This window comes from Erpetoichthys calabaricus, chromosome 10 (assembly GCF_900747795.2).
Source record: "Erpetoichthys calabaricus chromosome 10, fErpCal1.3, whole genome shotgun sequence".
In the NCBI taxonomy this organism is placed as follows: Eukaryota; Metazoa; Chordata; class Cladistia; order Polypteriformes; family Polypteridae; genus Erpetoichthys; species Erpetoichthys calabaricus.
Window position 1 is genome coordinate 151,949,703 of NC_041403.2, and position 22,431 is coordinate 151,972,133.

The 22,431-nt window shown below is 41.4% G+C and overlaps 1 protein-coding gene across 16 annotated transcripts in view; it reads left to right on the top strand.

The window, feature by feature from the left end:
- The window catches only part of LOC114659554 (band 4.1-like protein 1), a 357,357-nt gene that overhangs the window by 306,332 nt on the left and 28,594 nt on the right, over window positions 1–22,431 (top strand). For 6 of the 16 annotated variants that reach the window (XM_051932518.1, XM_051932520.1, XM_051932519.1 and 3 more), the window contains 3 exons: window positions 5,185–5,235; window positions 11,568–11,672; window positions 19,183–19,275. In XM_051932518.1, the coding sequence (XP_051788478.1) occupies window positions 5,185–5,235; window positions 11,568–11,672; window positions 19,183–19,275 (249 nt within the window). Of the gene's footprint in view, window positions 1–5,184; window positions 5,236–5,901; window positions 5,996–11,567; window positions 11,673–18,339; window positions 18,379–19,182; window positions 19,276–22,431 lie in introns of those variants that run through there. The other 10 variants (XM_051932521.1, XM_051932526.1, XM_028812113.2 and 7 more) reach the window with 6 other exon arrangements.

Sequence of the window (22,431 nt, forward strand, 5' to 3'; positions counted from 1 at the left end):
TCATGACTAGGTGGCAACAGTTTTTTGAAATGCCAATGGGTCGTGATTTTAAGAGGACCTTGGCTTCATTCAGTAAGAGATTTTCTTAAAAAAAAGCCTCCCATACACTAAACATTTCAGTTTTTTTCTGCATATTAGGAAGTTTTTCAAAGTACAAAGTTAACCAACTTCATATGCAAAGAACTGTTCTCAGAACAAAATGGTTGTTTGTCAAGAAATAGTTCATGGGAGGCCAACTCTGATCCTAGAGAGCCACAAGAACCACAGTGGCTACAAGTTTTCGTTCTAACCATTTTCTTAATTAATGACCAGTTTTGGTTACTAATTAACTTTGTTTAATTGATCTGCTATTTAAGGCTCAGACCCTTTAAAATTAGGGCTGAGCAACACTGCTGGTCCTGGAGGGCCACAGTGGCTTCAGGTTTTTGTTCCAACCCAATTGCTTCATGAGAAACCATTCATTGCTGAGAAAACACTTATTGCTCAAGTGATATTTTTCTGGTTCATTTTAGTGGTCTCGCTTGTTAAGATTTTGAACCCTTAATTGCATATTTTAGCTTTAAACAGCCTGTTTTCATTCATTTAACTACTCCTTATTAGCAATAAGATGCAAAAGACAAAGGACCCTGCAATTCTACATCGAGCTTGTCTCCATTACCACCATTGTGTTCTGTGTTCCAGAACACCCCGCGAAAGGTGAAAATCTGCAAAGTAAAAACCATATGTTTATATGGTTATTTTTATATATTTTAAGCCCTTATAAACTCTCCCACACTCTTATAAACATTTTCCACACAATTATACAGCATAAACCCTTTGTATTCTCTTAGATATTAGGTAAGATTCGTTGAAATTATGTATGTAAACACTCTGTTTACATACAGTAAAACCTAAATGTTATTTTAAAGATATCGAGCGTCTCCGATATCACATAGGTTACAGCCATTACGATAGACAGGCCACCAGCAATAAATACGTACAATGCAAGAAAAATTGTATACAGTAAAATGTGTGTACAGTTGCACTAAACGTACGTACATGTACTAAGTGCGTAGAAAATTAGTTATGGCTACTCACCAACAATGACACGACGACTTGTCCGATAACGATGAGCTTAATTTTATTGCTCAACAAAGGAGAACGTTACAGGGGATGTTCTTCTTCCAGCAGTCTTCAGTCCAAATCCCTAAGCAGATTCCATCCGGACTACCGTCTTATTACATCCACTTAGAACTCTTTTCACGCCCTGGCTAAAGGATAATGCAGCCATAGTGAATCTTATATTCTTATATTCTTCTCCTCCGTTTTAATATAACGAACCATGGACTCATTGATGCCGTAATGGCGTCCTACAGCGGCGTAGCTATTCCCGTCCTTCAACATATCCAAACCTTTTACCTTTTTGGCAATCGTTAGCATCTTCCGTTGGCGCTTGGGCATGGCCCCTGAATCAGAAACAGGAGCAGATCGTTTTGGAGCCATAACGAAGGGCTTGACTATGCACAAAGATAAATACAAAAGAGCACAAAAGTTAATGCTTTACACAGCGAAACACGTTGATGCTGAATGAGCGAGACGACATTTCCTGGTTAACTCAAAGCGGAATCGAATTCTGCGCTCTGTCGCTGAGCCAATCAGCACCCAGGAACTTAACCGCATGCTCTGATTGGGTAGCTTCTCAGCCATCTGCCAACAGCATTCCTTGTATGAAATCAACTGGGCAAACCAACTGAGGAAGCATGTACCAGAAATTAAAAGACCGATTGTCCGCAGAAATCCATGAAGCAGTGAAAAATCCGCAATATATATTTAGATATGCTTACATATAAAATCCGTGATAGAGTGAAGCCGCGAAAGTCGAAGCGCGATATAGCGAGGGATTACTGTAAAGTGAAGAGAAAGTGAAGAACTGAAAATTAGCCATCTTCACATCACTTGGATGATAAATGTATCATTAGAAAGGAAAAAAAATCTTTGATTTAAGACTGAACTGACATGGTAGAGTTAAAACACTAACAAGCTCTGAGACTAAAGATCTGCTCTGGTATCTGGAAGGTTGCTGATTCGAATCCATTTTATTGCCAAAAGAGATCCTACTCTGCTGGGCCCGTGACCAGGGCCCTTAACCTGCACTTGGGTGGTGTACTGTACAATGGCTGACCCCAAGGGGTATGCGAAAATAAGCAAATTCCTAATACAAGGAATTGTAAAAGGTGAATGAAATTAAGACAAAAGAAATTGTATAAGCCATGAAATTAAATAAGATCCATTATTGGTGAGGATTGGATTCTAATTAAGTAACTGCGTTGGAACAGAAACTTGCAGCTACTGCAGCCTTCCAGGATCGGAGTTGGCCGTCCTTGCACTGGGTCATCTTAACATACGGGCACAATGGGCACTAACCGGGGGCTCCAGGACCATAGGGGCCCACAATGTTTCTTATGCCTATTGTAAAAGAAACACAAAACAAGCATAAAGTTTGGGGGTTTTTCCAGCCCCGTATACTGTACTGCAAGTTTGTAGATCAAGTTCACTTTCCAAGTACAACAACAGACAGAATGAAAGGCGTATGGGGACAATTTATGGGGTGGGACTGGAAATAGGCAGATGGAATGCTGGGAAGGAACCGTGGTGATGGATGGGAGTCATGACATCATCAGAAGTGAACCAGAGGGAAGGAAGGAATGCGGAAGAGATGGCACGTGGTTAGGGAGTCCGTGTGAATTCAAGGTGGCGTTGTATCGGTTATTCTTTGGAAATAAAGAAAGATAGGTTAGTACCCTGCCTTTGTCCCCTGGCACGATAAAGTATGTTGCTCGTCAGGTCTTTAAGCGGCTCCCTATGCGTGTATGCGTGAGACTATGTATGCTTCTATTTTGCTATCATAACAGGGGTCTCAGCGCACTACTTTGCCTGGGGGCCTATGATGCTGTTAAGACAGCCCTGCGGCCCAGCAATAGTTCTATGAAGAACCACATGACCCAATAAAGTGTACTTTGTTGCTATGTTGGTGTACAGGATGTAGAGGGTTGCCACATATACTATACTTGAAGTAGCTCTGGAACAGGAATTGAAAGTTTGTCACTGGTAGAGCATCAACACAGTAGGAGTTGGATGAAGGCTTAATGTCTACAGACAGACAGACTGAAAAAGAGTGGTTAGGAGCACACACTGATACAGCACATTGCCGCACCCGCCACATGACAAACCAACTAAGGACCCCAGTGCAGCCATGCAACAGGTGACACCTCAGCACCACACTAGTTCAGTTGGAATGAAACTGGTGTGAAGTTTTTTATGGTGGCTGGAGTGCCAATTCTGCCACCAACCCCCAGGTTTGCGGGCCTACATGCAGGGCTGGATGTAGATTAACGTCATAGCCAGGACAGAGCAATTGCAGGTTAAGGGTCTTGCTCAAGGGCCCAATGGAGTAGAGTCAACCTTCCGATTGCCAGCGCAGAGCCCTAGCCTCAGAGCCACTACTCTGCCTTGTAAGAGAGGGAGAGAGAGGAGAATTGAAAAAGAGGAGCGTGTGGTACTTTGGGGGTGAACAAGTAGGAAAGCCACCCCACCAGACAGCCAGGGCAAGAACTTGTTCTTGAACTTGAACAGACAAATGCCACAGAAAAGTTTGGGGGCAGCCACCCATATACTTGAAAATAGGCTGTCAAAAAAAAGCAAAGATTGAGTTGAATGGTCTTAACAAACATTAGTTCAAAACAGAATCTGATTTGCAGGAAACAAAATGGCGGTTTTATGGTCAGGCAGAGGAAGTGAGGCAGCAGAGTTGGAAATGGAAATAAGGTAATTGGGGCCGGAACCGGAAATGACGTCACTGGGGTCAGGCGGAATTTCCTGTAACTGGTCTGCGGAGCAAGAGAGAAGGAGTTTATTGGACTCCACCATCCCCTGGTCTGGTGTGGAGTTGCCCTCATTCAAGCCGTTTCGTTGCCCCCCATGCACACGTGTGTGACAATATATATTCCACTGTTAATACTCATATTTTTGAAATTGTTGTCATTATTCCATGTGTGGAGGCATTCTTTCCTGCATGAGAAATCAATTAACTGAATACTTAGAACTTGTCAACGATGACATGAAGGCACAGCTAACATCCATCCATCCATCCATTTTCCAACCTGCTGAATCCGAACACAGGGTCACGGGCGTCTGCTGGAGCCAATCCCAGCCAACACAGGGCACAAGGCAGGAACCAATCCTGGGCAGGGTGCCAACCCACCGCAGGGCACAGCTAACATATAACATATAAACACATTTTCACACAATTTTTTTTTTTATATATATTTTATTGATTTCAATTTAAAGCAAATAACAATTCATAGAATCAAATCAAACTTAACAAAACCAAAATACACCCTCCACCCATAAGAAAGAGAGGAGAGCCAGCGAACAAAGCAAATCTATGAACGCAGCAAGGAAGGAAGAGTATCCATTACCCCAATACAGAAGATTATTCTAAAATGTTATTGATTAGATCCTGCCAAAAAAAATTTTGGACAGATCTTGTGATTGACAATTTGATTTTTTCCAGTTTCAAATGGAACATCAGTTATCCACTGACATAAAAGAGGTGAGGTTCTTCCAAGTGAGCGAGATAAGTCTATGTGCTAGTAGTGAAAGATAAAGACAATTAGGATTTGTTTGTCTTTCTCCACTTTAAGCCCATTAAGCTGTTAACGATGAGGAGGGATGGTGACACCGAGGCATTTTCACATAAATGAACAGAACCAGAAACATAGCGATGAGGTGCCATGTAGAACTTGGAAGGCCTTTTATGATGAACTCTCAATGCTCTTTTTGGAAATTTCATGAATTGATAAAAGTTGGTCACGAAGGCCTGCTCTAATTGAAAGTTTTCATGCTCTTAATCTTCTCTTTCAGAGACGTGTGTCCATGTGGTACATACTGTACTAACGCTTTGACCGATTGACGAGTACAAACAACCTTTTGAGTTGTGCCACGAGCTGATCATTAGCTCATGCTTTACAAAACAGTTACTGTACCTTTCTGTGACAATCCTCTCTTGCAAATGATCAGGGCAAAGAAGGAAGTCGGTGGACTTGCTGAATCAGTGAAATTGACAAGTGGTCTTTAAGCTCGATTTGCTCTTGTTGCCTGGGCTGTGCTTGATTAACTCTCACCCGCTTTCCATTGCTTCTGCAGGAGCCCTTCTCTGCACCCGCCATATATGAAGAAGCATTCAATGAATCGCAGGTTGCTGTATTTATCTTTTTTTTTTTTTAATTTGCAATGTCGCTGCTTTTCTCTGTCTTTTTCTCTCCCTTTGACCTTCTTCTCATCACCTGTGCTTATAGTCTGCCAGTCACTGTGTGTTTGTTCTGTATTTTATGGCTCATTCACCTTGCATTAGCCTAAATGGCTCTATGAGTCAACAATGTGGTTATAATGATTCATTATACTCGTGTTATTTTTTAAATAGATCCTAAGCTAAGATTTCTAGACTGTGTTATGTTGCTAAATGAATGTGACTGATGATGCTTAGTATTAACTTTGAGGCAGATAATGCTAATAACATGCTAATGATAACAGCAGGTAGTGGCACTTTGCTTGGTCTCAGCTCAAGGTCTTCTTTGCTTTGTCTGAGCTGCTCCATTACTGGACTATAGAGTCATGAGCATATAAAGCAAATCCAAAGCTAAGCAACAAAGGTACAGTAACTTAGCAATGCTCACGCTACACCGCTCTAGAAAGCCTAACAGTGATGATGGTCATTGTGAGCCAATCAGCTTTACCCCTCATTATCATCATCCATCACCCTCATTGTCTTCATTCTTGATCACCTCCATCCATCCAGATTGCAATGACATGGCGGTCTCGCTCACTTCCATGTTTCTTACTGTGTCTCGGTCTCTTGTTCAGAGGGAGCCGTGGGAGCGGCGTCCAGGCTCAGCCTCGGAGGATGACCAGGAGCGGGAGACGTTGTACCTAAAGGAGACTCACCTGGGTATCGAGCGTAAGTGCTCTAGCATCACCGTCAGCTCGACCTCAAGTCTGGAGGCCGAGGTGGACTTCACTGTCATCATGGATCTACACACTGGCGTGGAAGAGTTTTCCAAAGGCATGTCAGAACTGGGTGACCGGGACAGGCTGCCTGAAGTAGGCCGGGATGACTTTGAGGAGACCTCACATTTCTTCTCGGCTAGGCTCATGTCTTCTCAGGAGAAGCAGTTCCCTGAAAGCCAAAGCAAAGATGAGGAAGACCTTTCACAAAACGAGGTAGCAAAAATCGCTACTCCTCCTTTCACATTTGCAGAGCACTTCACTGTGCCTTCCACTGGTTACTTGGGCACATTGCCTGTGCATGACCCACCATCATCTGTTTTGCTGGCATGTACAAAGCACGTTAGAATGATACGCGGCTGCTTGGTCAACCTCGGTGATAACTGTGTCCCCATTCATTTACAAGGAAGGCATGCATCTCTAGCCAAGCTACATAATTTGCACCCTTTGTTTTTTTGTTGCGTAGTGTTGTTGCTGATTTTTGTTTTTTAAAGGCATGTAGGCTATGCCACCATCCTTTCACAATGAAGACCTGAGTTCTTGTTTGAATGAGTTAAACTGACTGTGGATACATCTCGTTCTGTTGGATTCTTGGTTTAGAAACACACTTCCAGATGTTAACAGATTTCAGATATCTATGCCTTTCACAACTCAGGTCTTCATGCTTTTATACATCTGAAAAATTATCTGTATCAGGGATTCCCAACCTCGGTCCTGAGGACTCCCTGTGGCGGCAGGTTTTTGTTCCAACCAGCATTTGTTTTTAATTGGACTCTTGGGATAATTAAGTGAACTGTTATTTCCCAGATTCTATAGAAATTAGAAAGCTAACTTTGGTAAAATATATATATATATATATATATATATGGTTGAAATAGTTTTACTGTCAAATAATGCAAAGAGTACGCGACACGTGTTTCGCCCTAATTCTGGGCTCATCAGGCGTACACACTCACTGCATCCCCTCTCGGGAATCGAATGTCAGCGCCAGAGGCGAAGCCTCTAACGCTGCGCTACGGCGTGTGGTTCGTTCATTTGACAGCATGTAGATCGGGGTAATTACATTCATTGCATTCGTAGTCTGTGTCACAATCTGATTGTATGGGTGGTTACCTACCAGGTAACGCTTGTGGTTGGTCAGCAAGTCGGCTAACATCCGCCACGGTGCCCTCATTTCAGTTGCGAGAAGCAGATCATAGAATGGTTGAAATAGTTTACTGTCAAATAATGCAAATAGTACGCGACACGTGTTTCGCCCTAATTCTTGTTAGCTGACTTGCTGACCAACCACAAGCGTTACCTGGTAGGTAACCACCCATACAATCAGATTGTGACACAGACTACGAATGCAATGAATATATATATATATATATATATATATATATATATATATATATATATATATCAAAATGTACTAAGCCAGGGTTTCTCAAATTCGGTCCTGGGGGAACACTGTGGCTTCAGGTTTTTGCTTCAACCAGATTCACAATCAGTGACAATTGATAACAATGATCCCAATTAATTAGCTTGTATTTTTTTTTCTCTTCTCTTATTCTATATTAAGAAAGCACAGAGGCATGATTGTTACATTCATAGGCGGCCTTAGGGGTGTGTGGGGCCTAGGGCTGACTAGCCGGTTACATCAAATGCTGTTACTGGAATGTGTGGACTGTATAAACTTGTGCATGAATTTAATAAAAATAATGTTAACATATACTGGATTTTCTCATAGCAGTATTCAGCTAAATTTTTGCAAGGTAACACGCAAACTTTATCCAAATATAACGATATAATCTATTAAAAAAGTGCAATTCATAATTCATGACAATACCACAACAGTGTGAAATGTGATGCGGTGTCATGTGGAAATTAGCAGGGCCTCTTCTAGAAAAGTCCCCAAATTGCAAGTGCACTCTGAGTCTTGATATGCAGGAACTCAGCGATTAATGGGTTATAAATATTTTAGGAAGGGATTATACTGGTGACCCTTTTCGGGCGATGAAGGTGTTGGAAAGTTTTCAAAGACGTACATGTACGGAATTTGACCTTGAAGAGGGATTTTAAAAGGGCTCCTCTTAGAAGCATCTCAAATATATATATATATATACTAGCCATCCCCCGTGGCTTCACCCGCGTATTAGTGAAACAGGACAGCGAGGACGGCCCTGCCCAGTTCCCTACTCCTGACGTCACTCCTCCCCCTCCCCTCAGCCCGCAGCCTCTGTCTCGGATTAGCACGAATATATTGCTCCTGCAAGCGAACTATGATTCTTAACGCAATGAGAGAATCAACCAGAATGTTCAAGCAAATTATAGAAAAAAAAAGATTTAAATCCGTTAAGTAGTTCTGTCGTTCGCTAACTAAGCCCAGTTAAGGATACGTCCTGAGGCAGACGCGTGAGTGAGGAGGGCCCCCCACCTCCCCGCAGCCTGACGAGTCTGTCTCGGATTTGCTCTAATAAATCGGTACCGCAAGCGAACTATGGTATTTAACGTGATGAGAAAGTCACAAAATCAAGCAAATTATAGAAAAAAAGCTGATCTAAATCTATTAAGTAGTTCTCTCGTGATAAGTGGACAGACATACAAACGGGTCTAAAAAACTATAAGAAATTTTGCGCTCGGACCATGACATTTTTAAAACTGTTTCTTAATGAGCACCTATGGGCCAAATTTCAATTCCTAAGTCCTCATGGTTCGGGAGATTTCGTGATGAGTGAGTCAGTGGTATTTGGCTTTTATATATATATATATATATATATACCAGTATATACAGGTAGTCCCCAGGTTACGGACATCCGACTTACGACTTACGAACGAGGACAAACCTGCGACGCATGCGCCTCAGTAACTGCCGCTCCGTCATCTTCAGCCTGGGGATGCTGCAAGAGGTGGCTGGAGGGGGGTGATTTTGCTGCTCACGCAGTGTTGTGGCCTTCGGGTGGCTCCCGACAGCAAGTGGTGACCCGTGGTCCATAGTCACCGGGGCCACAGCTATCGCTCGTGTGCAGGACGTTGGTTCGCTGTCCGCCCACTACACCGCCGCAGCTACTACTCCTGACTGGACGCAGGCTGGATGGAGTGGAGGGGGGCATTTCACTGCCTGCCCAGCACACACAGCTAGTAATGCTGCAAGCTGTGACCCAGTTGTGGCTGAATGGGGCGGCAGGGGTAGCATTGTAGTGTGCCTCGGATGGCTGCCTCTTGAATTGAATTGGTGATGAACCCCCCCTCGCCGGCCACAGTCATTCGCAATAGCAAGCCTGCTTGTACTGTTACGCACATAGCAGGACGTTGTCTCTTGTCAGTACATCAGATGTGTTGACGGGTGCCTTCCTGCTGTGGTAGCGTGTACAGTGCTGTGCAGAAGAGCTCATCTTAACCTTTTGTCTTCACCCTTCAAGAATGTCTCTAAAACACAAATCTGATGCAAGTGCTGGTGATACAGTAAAGAAGAGAAAAACCATCATCATTGAAAATAACGTAGAAATAATGAAAAGGTCAGAGAGAGGTGAAACTCCATCATTCATTGGCAGAGCACTTGGTTACAGTCGGTCAACAATAGCATTTATTAAAATAATGCACCTGTTCTGACTTACATACAATTTCAACTTAAGTACAAACCAACAGTCCTTATCTCGTACGTAACCTGGGGACTGCCTGTATACTGTATATACTGTATATACTGTATATACATATATATATATATATATACTGGAGAATATAACTCGACAAATCTGCTTGAACAGGACACGCAGCCCTCAAAATCAGGGCCCCCTTAGGTGTGGGGCCTGGGACGGTCGTCCCACTTGCCGCCCTCAAATGCCGCTCTTATTTATGTTTATAAGACACTAGCCATCCCCCGTAGCTCCGCCCGCACAGTAGTGAAACAGGATAGTGAGGAGGGCCCAGCCCAGCTCCCTACTCCTGACGTCACTCTTCCCCCCCCCCTCGGCCCGTAGCCCATGTCTCGGATTTGTGCAAATATATCGCTCCTGCAAGCAAACTATGATTCTTAGCAGAATGAGAGAAGTCACAAAATCAACCGGAATTTTCAAGCAAATTATAGAAAAACAAAAGATCTAAATCCGTTAAGTAGTTCTCTCATTCGCTAACTAAGCGGAGTCAAGGTTGAGCCCCAAGGCTGGTGTGTGAGTGAGGAGGGTCCCCTCCCCTCAGCCTGCTGCGTGTCTTTTGGATTCGCATAAATAAATCGGTACCGCAAGCAAACAGTGATACATAGCACAATGAGAGAAGTTGCAAAATCAACCGGAATGTTCAGGCAAATTATAGGAAAAACACAATCTAAATCCGTTAAGTAGTTCCATCCATCCATTTTCCAACCCGCTGAATCCGAACACAGGGTCACGGGGGTCTGCTGGAGCCAATCCCAGCCAACACAGGGCACAAGGCAGGAAACAATCCCGTGCAGGGTGCCAACCCACCACAGGACACACACAAACACACCCACACACCAAGCACACACTAGGGCCAATTTAGAATTGCCAATCCACCTAACCTGCATGTCTTTGGAATGTGGGAGGAAACCGGAGCGCCCGGAGGAAACCCACGCAGACACGGGGAGAACATGCAAACTCCACGCAGGGAGGACTCGGGAATCGAACCCAGGTTCCCAGATCTCCCAACTGCGAGGCAGCAGCGCTACCCACTGCGCCACCGTGCCGTTAAGTAGTTCTCTCGTGAAAAGTGGACAGACAGACAGACATTGGATTTTATATTTAGAGAGTTTTAAAAATATTTCTGTTTTTGCTATAGATTTAAATGCTTAACTCACTTTTGTTGTTTTCATTATATTTTATCCTTTCTCTGTGCAGTTTGCTCGCTTTGTTGTATCTTAATAATGACAATTAAAAACAAGATGAGCAGACCCCTGGGAAAACGACACTGAATAATCAAAGGCTGTAACTACTTTAGTGTCAGACCAACTCATTAGAAAAAAAATGGATTGATTAAACAATTAGAACACCCGGAAAAATAGAATGAAGATCAAAATGAAATTATTGTTAAAAAAAAATACATTATTATTACTGCTTAATACATTTTAATTTTTTTTTTTTTTTTTACCAAACTTAGTTTTCTAATTTCTATATTGTTCCCAAAACACAGAATTTGGGAAATAACAGTTCAATTAATTAGCCCAGGAGTCCAATTAAAAACAGAAACTGGTTGGAAAAAAAACCCGCAGCCACACACAGGGGATCCCCAGGACCGAGTTTGGGAATCCCTGCTCTGTCTGCCTAATACAGCTCTGTGTGTTTGTGTGTGACTAATGTTTCATTTTACTGTTGAGACATGAAGACGGTGTCATGTCTTAACTAAACAGTTTAGAAGTTGTGCTCCATCCCATGCTGATCATCCAAAGGCTTTTGCAGTCAAATGATATGACTGTTTGCTCCGTGCCTTGTCTTATTCACAGGCAAAATATAGAAATGGACACTTTAAGACAGTTTGCCGCCTGTCTGCTCCCATTCCTTTGGAACCTAAGCTTGTTTCTGTCTCTGCAGTTTCAGCTCTCAAAGAAGGAAACAACCGTCCCGGTCCAGAAGATAACAGAAGCCAAAGATATCGTGCCACCAGCAGAAGATTCTGTGATGGAGAAAACAGAGCAGGTAACTTTCTAGCTGTACCTGTGGGATCGTTACATCATAATTGAGATTGTTTTGAGCATAGAGGTTAGGAAGGAAATGTGATCCTGTAGTCGCAACTGCATATCATAACACATTTTAGGGTAAGGTAGTTCTACCATCTAATCACGGTGTCAGGGAGTGGTGATGTGTTGTATATTTTTAAGCAGATGCGAGTAAGAATTTCAGCGCACTCCGAACATGTGGCGATATTGATCCTATCAACATTAGAACAATTCTAAGCCCAAAAAAAGCTCAACAAGCTGTCATAAGCATGACCAAAGCCACACAAAAACAAAGTTTGGGGCAGCCACCCATTTATTGTTCCTTCCTGCAATGGACAGATTTTTAAGTACAGAGTTGTACAGGATTGAGTCCACAGCTGAACTGCCTTGTTGGCACAAAGATGGCGGATTTAAAGGTGACCAGAGGAAGTGGCGTCATCTGTCTGACCGGAACTGGAAGTGATATTGTTGAAGCCGTAACCGGAAGTAACATCATCAGTGGGTCCAGAACAGGAAGTGACGTCATTAGCAGGGGTGGCATTGGAGGTGATGTCATCAGGGCCAGGAGAAATTTCCCATAACTGATCTGCAGAGAAGTGAGAAAGAGAGCTAGTGCACTCTGGCACCCCCTGGTCTGGTGTGGAATTACTCTCATTCGGACCTCCCATGTGCACGTGTGTGACAAAGCCTATTCACCTAATTTCTCCCAAAAAACATCAAGTCGTCTTTTGATGGTGCATAAAGACCAACCCTCTGCTGCACTATCTGGTAACTTATTCAATATGTTGGTGGTTCTCTATGTGAAGAAAACTTTACAATGTGTGCACAAAATTTACCTTTAGCAAGTGTTCGATTGTGTCCATGTGTTCTTGTTGAACTCATTTTAAAGTTAACAGTCCAGATCCACTAATTCCATTGATGATCTTAAAAACGTCAGCCATGTCACCTCTTAATTTCCCTTTGGTTAAACTGAAAAGTTTCAACTCCTTTAAATCACTCCTCATAGCTCATACCTTTTAGTTCAGGAATCAGTCTCGTCAATCTCCTCTGGATTGTCTGTAGCTCTGCTAAGTCTTCTCTGTAGCCTGGACACCAAAGCTGTAGACAGCACTCCCAAGTGCGGCCTCATAGCGAGATATATAGTTTTAGCATAATCTCAGTTGATCAGGCTACACACTCACTGGCCACTTAGGTACTCCTGTTCAACTGCTTGTTAACACAAATATCTCATCAGCCAGCAGTTCAATGCATTTCGACATGTATACAATGTCAAAACAACCTGCTGAAGATCCAACTGAGCATCAGAATCAAAAAGAAAGGTGATTTAAGTGAATTTGAATATGGCATGGTTGTAGGTGCCAGACAGGCTGGTCGGAGTATTTCAGAAACTGCTGATCTACTGGGATTTTCATGCACAACCATCTCTAGGGTTTACATAGAATGGTCAAAAAAGGGAAAATATCCAGTGAGTGGCAGTCGTCTGGATGAAAATGCCTTGCTAATGCCAGAGGTCAGAGGAGAATGGCCAGACTGGTACAAGCTGATAGAAAGGCAACAGCATCTCAAATAAGCACTCATTACAACCAAGGTTTGCAGAAGAACATCTCTAAACACACAACACGCTGAACCTCAAAGCAGATGGGCTACAGCAGCAGGAGACGACCCTGGGTGCCGCTCCTGTCAGCTAAGAACAAGTAACTGAGGCTACAACTCGCACGGGCTCACCAAAACTGAACAACAGAAGATCGGAAAGATGTTGCCTGTTCTGATGAGTCTTGATATCTGCTGTGACATTTAGACGCTAGGGTCATAATTTGGCGTCAACAACGTGAAAGCATGGATCAGTCGTGCCTTGTATCAACAGTTCAGGCTGGTGGTGGTGGTGTGTAATGGTGTGGGGAATATTGGCACAGTTTGGGTCCCTTTGTACCAACTGAGTATCACTTAAATGCCACAGCCTACCTCAGTATTGTTGGACAACAGAAGATCGGAAAGACTTTGCCTGTTCTGATGAGTCTCGATATCTGCTGCGACATTTGGATGGTAGAGTCAGAATTTGGCATCAACAACATGAAAGCAGGTATCCATCCTGCCTTGTATCAATGGTTCAGGCTGTTGATGGTGGTGTAATGGTGTGGGGGATATTTTTGTAGCCCACTTTGTGTCCCTTAGTACCAATCGTGCATCATTCAAATGCCACAGCCTACCTGAGTATTGTTGCTGACCATGTCCATCCTTTTATAACCGCAGTCTATGCATCTTCTGATGGTTACTTCCAGCAGGATAACATGCCATGTCACAAAACTCAGATCATCTCAAACTGGTTTCTTGAACATGACAATGAGTTCACTGGACTCAAATGGCCTACACAGTCACCAGATCTCAACCCAATAGAACACCTTTGGGATGTGCTGGAATGGGAGATTCACATCATGAATGTGCAGCCGACAAGTTTGCAGCAACTGCGTGATGCTGTCATGCCCATATGGACCAAAATCCCTGAGGAATGTTTCCAGCACCTTGTTAAATCAATGCCATGAGGAATTACGTCAGTTCTGAAGGCAAAAGTGTGTTCAACCTGGTACCAGCAAGGTGTACCTAATAAAGTGGCCAGTGAGTTGTATAATTTAAGCATAAGCTCTCTTGAGTTATTCCACGCATCCTGCTATATAACATTCTGTTAGACTTCTTAGTGGCTTCTGTACACTGTCTGGTTTGCAAATAGTGAGGAGTCCACTAGAAACCTTGAACTTGTGACTTCCTATCTTCAAATGGCCCTCTGTAACCCTTGGTGGGAGTTTTTTTTAGCATCAGCTAACCTTGTGGTTCTTAAACTTTTCCATAGATGTCACTCCCTGGTTTCATTTATGTTGTAGTGCAGTTCAACTTGGACACATCATCAGTGGTCTTGAGGTGTTTCTTGTCTTTGATCATCAGGCTCACCCTCATCTGGGCAACCCAACTTGTGTCCAAGTAGTGTGCTACATCATGATGCAGCCCTTCTGAACCAAAACCACCTAGAAGCCATTTCAGCAGCTCATCTCATTATTGATTTCCCTTCTGTTGTTTAGTCCAGATATGCCAAGGAGTTTCTGGGTTCAATAAAGAGACTGGCCTGCAAAGTCTCTGACAGCCTACTTCCATAGACTGACACCTGGCCTCCAGTGCTTCTGCATTCTGCCATCAACCCTTCATACTTGGCCCACGTTGTTTTGTGTGCTTCTTCAATCTGATCTTCCCAGGGGGCCATGAGCTCCAGCAAAATAACTTCTTTACGTGTTCTCGTACCTCATGAAGGAATTCGGTTTATTTTCATCAAGTTCTAAATGCAACTCATCTCTGCAGTACACAAATGTGCCATCACTCATCTTAAAGAATACTAACATACTGTAGATGTTTACCTTAGATGGAACAGGACACTTTAAAGCAGAAAACTAACTGAACGACCGGCACTGAGTATTAAAAGAAAAAAAGCTAGAAAAGAGAAGAAAATAGAAAACTAGAGAAGTCAGCAAAGTGCTTGAACTCTGGGTTGATGTACACCCCTGGGGAGTTCTGTCAGACTAAAATCATCTGATGCACAGTCAGGTGGGTGAATTCATATTAATCTCCCAGAGAAGGCATAGCATGTCACCCCACCAAGTTTTGACATCATTGAAATATAATTTATATTAATTAATCAGTCAGTAATTGAATTGAAGTCTATAATTACATTTCTATTGGTATTTAAAAAGATATTTTTTAAACATCTCCAGAACATTGCCTTTCATCACCAGGAAAATGGGTCTCACACCCCCACAGGTGGATATATCCCAAGTTAAGAACCATGGAGTTAGATTATATTTGGTGAAGAAGCTCCATCATAATCCCACACATTAGGTTTGTTTATTTCGTTGCCCCGTCTTTGTTAAGTCTCGTTTGTTTCTCTCTGACTCTCTGTGCACTTATTTACGTGACAAAGATAAAGTAGCGTATTGTCTTATCAGAGGTGTGGGCTATACCTCATAACTTATGGATATGATTGTGAGGTCCACTATCTGTGGTTGGTAAATACAAACAATCGCCTTTTTACTTTCTCGTATACATCGAGATTTTGATGAATCTTGGCGTTTTAGACCTTTCATGAGTCCGAAAATACCATTTATAGAGAAAGTATAGGAATCGTGAAAATATTCGACTTCGAGATTTTGATGAATCTTGACCTTCCTGAATCCGAAAATACCATTTTTGAAATTTTGTTTGTATAACGCAAACACTAACCCTAACCTGGTCAGTGAGATTTTGTACACCTGTTTTAAATCAGAAATAAGGAATCCTAACAACTTTTGGGCAATCGGAAGTGGTAACTTAACTGAATACTTTCATGAATTTTCAAGTAAACTATGGTTATAAATATGGACAGATGATTCAAATTTTGTATAGATGTTAATAATGATAAAAAGCAAAGCAAATTTGAGAAAAATTACTCAATTGGAAGTATTATTTTATTTAAACAACCATCCAAATTATTTGATTCATGGAAATATAAATGTGTACATGATATTAAAAACTATATTCAATGTAACGCATATCTTTCAGTAACTGTTATTAATTTTATTTTAATTTATACATCATCAGTTTAACAATAACGTGTAAACATTGAACATGCCATGTAAATATAAAGACGTCATGGGAACAATAAGTTGCTACGTCCCCATCATGTTCCTGGTAATACATTTAATTTTACATATTTTTTTTTTATTTCCGACATCATTATCATAAAATTAAATGCAGCTAAATGCAGTTTTATCTATAGCAATTTATTGCAACAAACATTATATAATGCAAACACTTGTTCTATGTTAGGTGACTATAACTCTTTTTACTTTGCACGTAATCGAGGTTATGCATATGTAATCATGTTTTCGACCTCCCTAAGTGTGAAAATATCATTTTAATTTAAAGTTTAATTATAAATAGAGATAAATGATCGTGTATCGATATTATCAATTAGTTATGATGAGACACAAAGAGATGTGTTATTTCAGAAATATTGTGCAACTGGAAGTGGTTCTCATTACCTTTTCCTCTATCTCAGTATACGAGAAAGTCGAGGGGAGCACACTCCTGATTTTTCCTTGCACGTATTTTATTGCAATTGCCTATTTTTGTGCTTTCCTCTCATATTACAGCACATACGCTACGATAGTTAAAACTGGATCATCTGCAGAGACCAAAAAGTAGTGGCAGTTCTTCTAGAAATGCAGCTCGGATAATCCAAGTCCTGTTGGTTTATTTGTGAATGGAACAGCCATGCTAAAGAATCTACTTCAATTAAAAAGAATTGGCAGCTCTGTAAGTAATTTGGTTCCAGGGTAGAAAAGTGTGGCACATAAACCACTTGTCAATCCAAAAAAGATATTTTTGCTTCCTCTTCATAAAAAACCTGGACTGGTGAGAAATTTTGTGAAAGTGATGAACAACGGAAATAAAGGATTTCGATATTTGAGACAAATTTTTTGATGAATAATTGATGCCAGCATTAAACGCCGATTTATATTTCTGTGTCGAGTCCACGCCAGGGCTGGATTAACCATTAAGTAAAATAAACGTATGCTTATGGCATCAAGGGAAAGGGGGCACCACAGACATTTTCCATGTACTGTAGACCATGTGGTATCAAACTACAAATGGTGCAGCTGAACCAGGTTCCACAGAAAGGAGCTCCCACATTACTGTAAGTTTTCTTTCATTTCAAAAAATAACATTTTATTTTACAATGTATTATTGCTTATATTTTGAATTAGATATACAGTATATGGGGGCACCAAAATCTTTTCTGTGCTTATATCAGTGTTTCTCAAGCTTTATGGTCCTGCAACCGTTTGGCTTTTTTAAATTCAATGGCAACCTACTAGCAGCAATTGCAAAATATGGTGAAACAAGTTGTGATCGGGGGTCTCCCTTGGTGCAATAAACTAAGATAGAAATGGGGATTCATATTATGGAGGGCTTCCAAGTGACCCCCCTCGCAAACCAAGGACCACCAGCAGCACGACTCAGCAGTTGAGAAACACTCTGTGTGCAGACACTAAGACATTTTTCATCGGTTTCTGCTACCCCGTATCGGCAGATACGGCACGTGAACCGGTGACCCACACCAGAACCTTAGATCCTCCCAACGCAATGACCTGTACGCTTGGCTAATTTAACATACGCTCAAGTGAAGCCTTGAGTCTGCGCATGACTGTGTCTGCAAGATGGATGTGTAAAGGCAAAGGAAAAACTTCCGGGGGATTCTGCAACCGTGCGGTGTGTCACACTGAACGCTTGAACTATAAACAGTGCAGGGTGTATAAACGCCGAATATAAATGTGCCTTTTTCAGATTTTTAATACAATAGATTTAATGGCGGTCTGTTTGTTAGCATAAATTATCCTTACGTCGGGTGTTCTTAACCCGGGGACTATATAGATATGTGGTATACGATTGATACAGATGGAAATAAAATGCAACTGTGGATAGATCTTAAATGTATAGCTAACATTGAACAACAACAATATATTTTACATTATAGATTTTCATTAGGAAACTAGTAAATATGATTGGCACCAATGCTCACTTTATAAAATTCTATATTTTTGTTTATTTATTTTATTTATGTACAGTACTGAGCAAACGTGTTTGGCCATCCAAGGAAATTATTTACTTGAAGAAACACTGCAAAACACTAGAATAAATTTCAATACAACAACAAGGAAAAGGTTAACTTTCTAAACTGCTTTTTGCAGCTGCAACCTGAACCTTTCACATTCTTCAGCACGGCTCTTGTGGTCCTCATTAGCACGTAACAGCTTGAACCGCTCAGTACATTGCTGCGCAAGGGCAGAGAGTGACAGCTTATGAACCAAACTTTTTGTCTGTGGCCGGAGTGGTGGCTCTGAGGTAGGGATCTGCACTGGCAATCGGAAGGTTGCCTGTTGGAATCCTGTAAAATGCCAAAAGGGACTCTGCTCTGTTGGGCCCTTAACCTGCAATTAATTGCTCTGTCCTGGGTAGGACGTTAATCTGCATCCATCCCTGCATGTAGGTCCTCCAACCTGCAGGGAAAAACTTGGGGGCTCCAGCCAACATAACAAACCTCACGCTGTCCCACTCCATCTGAACTGGTGTGGTGCTGAGGTGTCACCCATTGCATGGCTGCACTTGGGTCCTAATCTGGTATCTCAAGGTGTGGTGTGGTGGGTGCAGCAATGCACTGTATCAGTGCGTGCTCCAAACCTCTATTTCTGTTCAAGCTTCTAATGTGGCTTTTTAACGGGCTGTCTTTTAGATTGAGGTTTTAATTCTATACTAATAACTGGTCTAAAAAAAGGAATGAAACTTGACGTTTGCTGCTGCTGACGGTCTTGCATTGATAAATCAGGCTTATTCAAATTCTTATTCTTAGTGTTGATCATTTGGTATTTGAACTTCAGTGTGATTTAACATACCTTTCTGTTTTTTTGTAACAGCTTGAAAGTGGTATCATCATCATCAACAAGGAGGAAGAGATGGTAACACCATCCCAAACAACCCCAGCCCTGGCGGATTCAGTATTACCGGTATGTTCTTCCTTTGGTTTGATGCCACGCCACATATGTCATTTATGCACTGTTGTTCTTGACTAACAGCTTCAATTTCCATTTGCCCCCCTGTTTCTAAACACTCTTCTTTCAGGAGTGGTTAGTGAGGACCTGCTGCCTGTCCTTGATGTAATGGGCCCAAGCCTCGATCAGAATCCAGTTGATCACAAGAAAGGCTTATACACACACCATCACTAAACCGCATCTGTTACGTCGCTGCGTTGCTCTCACTCATGTCTAGGATGCAGGTGGCATAGTGGTAGCGCTGCTGCTTTGCAGTATGGAGATTGAGGGTTTGCTTCCTGGGTCCTCACTGTGTGGAGAGTGCTTTGAGTAGAGAAAAAAGTGCGATATAAAAGTAAAGAATTATTAATTATTAATAAAGGAGTTCTTTCCCATTAACATTCTCATGTTCCTTTCACTAATGCAGTGGTTCGCAAACTTGGTCCTGGGGACCCCCTGTAGCAGCAAGTTTTTGTTCCAACCAGATTCACGATAAGTGATAATAATTGATCTTATTTAGTTGGCTGGTCTTTTTTGTTTCTTCTTCTCTTATTTTGCATTCAGAAAAGCACAGCAGTATGATTCTTACTTTATAAGACACTTAGAAATATTACTGTTGTTTGCTCTAGCTTTAAATGCTTAACTCTTTTTTGTTGTTTTCCTATTGTTTTTCCCTTATTCTGTGTAGTCTTCTGCCTTCATTGTATCCTAATAGTGATGATTAAAAAGAAGCAACGCAGACACTAAACAATGAAAAGCTGCAACTGCTTCAGTGTCAGACCCCCTAACTGGGCAATAATGGGAAATCAGAATGAATATAAATGAAAAGGGCGGCACGGTGGCGCAGTACACTGTAAAAAATGTTTTGTTGGATCAACCTAAATAAATTACTTCACAAGGTAACAAGCAATTTAATCGATTTCTTTCAAATTTGAAAAAGTATTTGAGTAAACTTAATTCATTTGAGTTTGTTTTAACCTTTTCAAAAACTTGAATAAAAGCAAAAAAATGTATTTAGCTCAAACCAAATTTCTTTAACAACTCAAATTAACTGTGGTGATCATAAATTGGCCCTTGTCTGTGCTTGGTGTGTGTGTGTGTGTGTGCGTGCGCACTGCGGTGGGCTGGCACCCTGCCTGGGGTTTGTTTCCTGCCTTGCGCCCTGTGTTGGCTGGGATTGGCTCCAGCAGACCCCCGTGAGCCTGTAGTTAGGATATAGTGGATTGGATAATGGATGGATGAACTCAAATTAAAATTTTGTCCATTATTGTATTCACTGTAATGCCAACTTAAATTCTTAATTGGACTCAACTAAATATGTTCTTTATATGGTGTTGAATTCACTGTTTGTTTTGGTGAAATTGTTTTTAATACAACAAACCACAACAATGTTTTGCTTTAAACAATGGAAGCAAATTTATTTTAAAATTAGTGTTACATTTTGTACAGTGCCTTCAAACATGAAACATGTTTTTTAAACTGATCTAATGGTGGTGAATGTTACTGAACCAGCTATAGCAGAGCTCTTTTAGATTTATTACTGAATATTTGCAACACAAAAATCAATTTTTTGGTCATTCCTTGAACATGTTTTTTCTGTAAATATTCAGAACAAACATTTCACAAAAAATACATATATATATACATATTAAATACACAATATATTTTATAAGCTTTTCACAAAAAATGTTTATAAATTATACATAAACTATCTATTTGAAATAATTATATATACATATATTAAACACACCTTATATTTTGAACATTATATAACATTATATATATATCTCTATATATAATCTTCATTTGGATCTTGATCTTTGTTTGTCGCATTAAGAATCTCCTCCAGGCTTATACTACTGAAGACTGTAGTACTCCAGTCACACCTCAAAACACAGACATTCAAATTAAACAAATTGTTGTGCTTTAAATTAACTAATCTTTATATATAATCTTCATTTGGATCTTGATCTTTGTTTGTCTGCGAATTCCACGCATGCGTAGACCACCTTCCAGTTTAGTACGTTGTTGTTACTCATGGATGTCAACAATGTGTCGGAATAACGAAAGGGGTGGTGGACAGTGTTACGCTGGTTAGCTCCTGAGGCCTGGTTAGAGAATGAGATTGCCAAAGATAAAAGGTGCGTGCCTATGTAACATATGAATGAAAGAAAGACAGTGGGTAAAATGAATGACAACGTAACAGCACGTTCCAGAAATTATTATTGTTACGTTGCAGCCAGCGAGTGCTGCGCGTCTCACAGTTGTACCCTGGCTTGCTCACATGTCCGTGAAGTGATCCCTATTTATGCTTTAAAGAGCCTGGATACCTATGTGTCCCCCTTTTATATCCATTGCTCCGTGTATATTGCCTTACTCTTTGGATTGCCACAAAGCAATCTGCGAGATTGGAGAAAGGTTGAGAAGAGATCGTGAGAGGAAACGACAGCGTCGTGAAAACGAGACGGACTGTGAATGGAGAGAATCAGAAATGCTCCTACACCACCACATAATTACTGTTCGGACAGTGATTCCGAGTAGGCCGTTCCTATTGAATCAATGTCCAAGGGTTTTCTTTTGTAATTTTGTTTCCCTTATAAAAAATCATAATGCTGTGCGACGAAGGGCCCAGTTCACGACTGGCAGCCGCGTTTAAACAGGGAGCCCTTCACAGACAACTTTAACACGCGCAACGTAGTTGGGCGCACATGGCTAGTATATATATATATATAGTCACAAACTTGAGATAGAGTCATATAAAGGTTTGGAGCAGCCACCCGTATAATTTGGTTTCCTGGCTGCAAAGTTGCTTTTCAAAATAATACAACACTGATCTGCACAAAACCGAGTCCAAACAGAACTGAGAGAATAGGGAAAAGGTGGAGGCTTTTAAAGGGGGAGACAGGAAGTGAAGTCAAAGGGGTCGGGCTCATGTAGGTCTTCTGCCATTGGTGCGAGCCCCGACATGACATCACAGGGGTCGGAGCCGGCAAGGTCTCCAAACTGATATTTTGCTTTAGACTAAATTGGAGTTACATTAAGCGACAGCAAGGTTTTTCAATTTGAAGTAAGGCACAAAATTACGTTAGGTGAACAAACATATTATTATAGTTCATTACAACTACTAAAATT